This window comes from Gavialis gangeticus, unplaced genomic scaffold (assembly GCF_001723915.1).
Source record: "Gavialis gangeticus isolate Ggan-Ray unplaced genomic scaffold, GavGan_comp1, whole genome shotgun sequence".
NCBI classification, from domain to species: domain Eukaryota; kingdom Metazoa; phylum Chordata; order Crocodylia; family Gavialidae; genus Gavialis; species Gavialis gangeticus.
Window position 1 is genome coordinate 69,310,107 of NW_017729004.1, and position 5,243 is coordinate 69,315,349.

Consider the following 5,243-nt stretch of genomic DNA (forward strand, 5'->3'; position numbering starts at 1 on the left):
GACATTCCGGGATTTGCTTGAGAAGCATCTATGAATGCAAGCCAGTGTTTTGGTCACTTTACTAGCCACAGCATCACATTGCAGGCTCATGTTCATATTGTGGTCAATGATGACCCCCAAGTCTCTTTTTTCTGTGGTGCTAGCCAGCGTAACACTGCCGAGCCTATAAGGATGCTGCAGGTTTTTCCTCCCAAGGTTGAGAACTTTGCATTTTTCAGTGTTAAACACCATCAGGTTCTTGTCCACCCATTTGCTAAGCCTGTCCAGGTCAGCCTGGATTGCCTGCCTGTCTTCTGGTGTGGATGCCTTGTCTCAAAGTTTGGTGTCATCGGTGAACTTGGCCAGTCTGCTTCTGACTCCAATGTCCACATCATTAATGAAGATGTTGAACAATATGGGTCCAAGAACAGAGCCTTGGGGGACCCCGCTGGTCACAGGACACCATGATGATTGACTTCCATCAATTACTACCCTCTGGGTCTATCCACAGAGCCAATTTCCCAGCCAGCGGATCGTGGTGGACCCAAGGCTACAATTGGCCAGTTTCGCCAAGAGGTGCTCATGGGATACCAGATTGAAGGCTTTTTTGAAGTCAAGATATATGACATCAATCTCTTCCCCCTTGTTCAGGTGATAGGTCACCTGGTCAGAAAAGGAAATGAGATTGGTCAAGCAAGACCTACCCACAACAAACCTGTGCTGGCTATCCCTCAGGATATTGGCGTCGGCCAGTCCATTAAGGATGGCCTCTTTAATAAACTTTTCTAAGATCTTCCCCAGGATAGAAGTCAGGCTGATGGGCCTGTAGTTTGCTGGATCCACTTTCTCAGTATTTGCATGAGGGCCATCATCGCAGCTAACACCAAGGAGTGAACTGATGACTTGCAACTTATATTAAAAAGCAAGACTCTCAGGCTAAGCACAGACAAACTCTCTATGGCTTCAGCGTGGAGAAGGGATACACAGAACACACAGGCCCCATCGACATTGCCTGAGGACCACATCAGTGTCTGGCCGAATGAAGTGTGGCACATCTAACCTAGCAGACACGTCTTCTCATCTAGTGAACCACTTTCACCCACAGCAACTCCCTTACATAGATCAGCAGCAGGATGTGTACTTTTTGTCTTTCAGATCCCTTGTTTAAGGCTTTTTACATTGTGTCACAGGAGTAATTCCTAGATCCTTTTGCCTGTATTGGGAAAATTAAATTTGTAGTGTTTATACTATCTGCTGAATATCTCCAAACTACATTTCAACAGCTGCATTAATATCTTCTTACCTAATGAACCCAGAACCTTTACAGATAAGAATAAAAGGTAGGATAAAGAAAACTGTATGATCCCAGATCTCTAATGTCTAGACCTCCCCAACTTAAGTGGTCTTCTGCACCACGTTACTTGAAAGCCACATTCTGTTCTTTTATCCATATTGACCAAAGCCAGACAACTCTAGGAACACACACTGCCCAAAGTTCTCTTCTTTGCTTTCTTGGTGTCCCACTACACTGCAAGAATATGTATGTGCAAACTTCATAGAGTCTGGAACAGATACTTCCATCCAAAGCACCATTTAGCTGCTACTGAGTGAGAAAGACAGAGCACAAAACAGACAAAACCCCTCAAACCAGTAATTTCACTGTTACCTGCTCTAAAAAAACAGGACAAACTAGAGACCAGGGAGCAAAAAGAAGAATGAAGAGATATTGGAAGAGATATCAAAAGGCTGTTGAAAAACCAGGTGAAGACAGATATGCAGAAGCCACAGAGAACAAGAAAATTTCTGGTTTCATAAGGTAGTTTAGAAGTGTGCAACTATCATTACAAATAGTTGTATTTGCTTTTAATTTGGAGTACACAAAGTACCTAAAATACTGGAGGCAATTTCTAAAACTGAGGATAATTTTATTTAACGATCAGTGCATGTATATTTTAATATATCATTTATGTCATCACATATGAATTGAATCCTTGCTAAAGAAAAAGCAGACACGGTAGGCTTAAAACTAGCGTGTTAGGAATAACAGAAATCCAGACATCTAACACTGACATAAATTTAGAAATTAATCAGAAATACGATTATAAGTTCTTACAACACACTGTAAGACTGTAAAAGTTGTACCAACTAATACATGCCAGTATTTTGTAAGATTTAATGAAGGTTTTCCTGGATTTTTTGGTTCCACAAGTGCCATTATGGTCATTCATGTAAATATAGGTTAAGGTTAAAAATATATTTTATAGACAGTCATGGATAACAGTATTAAGTCTGTAAGATGTAAATACACATTTAGGGATTTTTTTTAAATAGGGGTATAGTGATTTGAGACACTTTAGAATCTGTCTCGGTAAAGCTGTGTAAATCCTTTTTGCTATGAATTATAGTTCCATTAGCAGGAAAAGCTCGTATTGTTCTATCTTGCCAATACAGCTTCCTTGTACAGTCTGAGTGCTGGAAATGTTTACGACATTATAAAATAATCACTCAAAAGTTGAATCTAGCATTCAAAGTTTTTGATGTGCAAGAAGTATAGCTGATTTATAACACATAAAAGTCAGCTCGCTCGTATCAAAAGGTAGGATTTAATTTTTTTCTCTGTCTGCCAAATAGCTGCAGCTTTTCAGGTAAAATGGAATGCAGTGTACTTACTTACTAAGCAAAATAATTTATGCAATTTATTTTTTATATCCACCCTTATGTAAGAGAAACTTACATACTGAAAAGCAAAGTCCTTTTAAAGCTCTTAAGCATGAAAAACCTGATTCTCCAAAGGTATTGAGTACTCATAACTCCCATTAAAGTCAACCGGATTTGGGGGGTTAGCATCTTTGGAAAACCAGGACAATATATATTGAATTATAACTGTGATTAGCTGGATGCATATAAATCTAAAGCCCTACAATAGTCTAAAAAGTCAGTAAATAATTCCATTTATTCTACCTTATTAAAGTTTCAGTTGAATATTTAACTTGTTTCTCTCTTAAATGCAGAGGTTCTGAAGCTGTCTACACAACCAACAAATATTATATGCGCACCAGAGGCAACACAACCTACTGTTTTTGTAGGCAGAACATGTCTGCAAACAAAAATGGCCTATTTTAAATAGCTTTTGTGAGTACAAAGTATGCCGTTGGCTAACTCATTTTGCCTCCAGCCTAGGCAATTTGCTGCTATTGGAAACACTGTTTGTTTCACCACCTATATGCCATGCCCTTTCTGTTACCTGAATACCAAACGTTGTTTTGAAAGGGAACAAAAAACTTATGAAAACCACAGATTACAAATACTTTCAATAGTGTCCATTTTATAAATGTTGCAAATGGCAAGTATTAAAACTGAACACCAAAGGAAAAAGTCTCTAATATTTTCACTTTCTAACTTAAAACTATTTTTCTCTCTAATAAATCCACATGCATTTTTTCCTGTAACCACAGGCACTGTTCAATATTGAACATGAACAGGCAAGAATCTTTCCAACAAAACTTTTCCAAGTAGTATTTATTTCTCTTTGACTTTAAGATGACGCTTCCTATCATTAATCATATAATTTACAAAAGGGGATAATTTGCAGTTATAAAGTGAATTATATACCTTATTGTAATGGATAAGAAGACCATAAACCAAAATATTTTTCTTTTTCACTTCTCGTGCAAATTCCTTAATCCTAGTTAGGTCTTCCATCTCACTGCTGAAAGATGTGTTTTCTGAAACATTCAAGTGTACCTGCATAGGGACACACAAAAAATGCATTTTATTACCAAATACATTCTTATAGATCTTCACTTAAAAAAACCTGTTAATTATACAAAAGACTGGATTGCAAAGAATTTTTATTGACTTGTATTAATTCCATGCTCCATAATTTAAAATTGTGTGTCATAAAAGTTGGGGTTTTTTCCCAAAATCCATAAACCAATATGCTGGAAATAAACACAGCACAATATTACATTTTAAAGTATTTATTAATTTAAAAAAGAACAAACAACAAAATCTTCTCCGATCTCTGTCCTTCTTTCATGGAACTGTTTAGTATCAAGGGATTCATAATTGAATCCTCATTTGAGGGAGGAGTACAGATGTTTTCCTTTAACATCTTTTAGCTTTTTAACATGGAATCATTCTCCCTAAATATAGCTTCTGTATTGTTCCCTGTCTGGGACTTTGCATTAGTAACATGAATTATGTACTTGTTGCTTTTAGCATCTTAAAGGAGAGTAACAGAACCCCCAAGTTAGGCCTGACAACCATCTAAGTAGCCTAATACCGTTAGTGTTCACCTTTTCACAGCGTTTATTTACCATAAAAAACCCAAAGGGAGGATGGACATTTCTTCATGTAACTTTTTTCTTTAAGCATCTAAGCAAAACTGAACATGTTGTGTTTTATAAATTCCATGATGAAGTGTGGTAAAAAATAATAAAAAGTTCATAACATAACACAGGTATGCTATTAGGTAGTCAAAAAAGTTTCAAGGGAAAAATGTGACAAACAACTTTGCAGAATATCTAAATTTCTAAAATTACAGTTGGTTTTGTGGTTTTAAAATTGTACAGTTTGAAACCAAGGTTTTATAATCAAGGGCTCCTTGAGCTATTCAACGTATGTCTGATGAATAAACAAATATCTGCAGTATGGAGGAAGGCAAGAGTCACAGCTCTGCCCAAACCTTGTATCTTGGACCTTTTATCTGTCCTTTAAAAAGGAAAAGACCTTTTATGACCAAAAAGTTATAGCCTGAACTTCCTATTCAGCATCACATACAAACTCTACAAACATCTTATCCTGCAAGAAATGTCGACCTTGAAAGATTCTAAACTTACATGACATCGAGTGGGGTTTAGACCAGGTCAGTCCTGTGCAGGCCAATTTTTAAACCTTACACAGAACATCAAAGATGGTTTCCAACAGAAGCTGATCACTGATGCAGCATCTGTTGTTCCATCTTCTGCATACAGCGCTGTCCAACACCACATCATGATCCACAAACTGTACCTCATGACTGATGACATAGACCTAAGCCCAACAATCCGTAGCCTTGTGGGCTAGGTACAGATATTCAAAAAGCCTGAATCAAGTCAATCTTTGCAGGTTAGCTGTGTAGACTGAACTGAGAAGCAAGTGAATAGATATTCAATATGATTCCAGAAATGCAGGCTAGAAGCCAGGGAGCGCTCCTCCTTCGCTTCGGCAGTGGCCAGAACACTGGAGAAAAGCTGAACCGGAAAGGGGGGGGGGGGGGGGGG

General features: G+C 37.8%; 1 protein-coding gene across 5 annotated transcripts in view; it reads right to left on the reverse strand.

Annotated features, from left to right (window-relative positions):
* ISPD (isoprenoid synthase domain containing) overlaps positions 1–5,243 on the reverse strand; it is a 265,206-nt gene that overhangs the window by 99,930 nt on the left and 160,033 nt on the right. For all 5 annotated transcript variants that reach the window (XM_019508509.1, XM_019508512.1, XM_019508510.1 and 2 more), the window contains one exon: positions 3,592–3,723. In XM_019508509.1, coding sequence (XP_019364054.1) covers positions 3,592–3,723 — 132 coding nt within the window. The remainder of the gene's footprint in view (positions 1–3,591; positions 3,724–5,243) is intronic.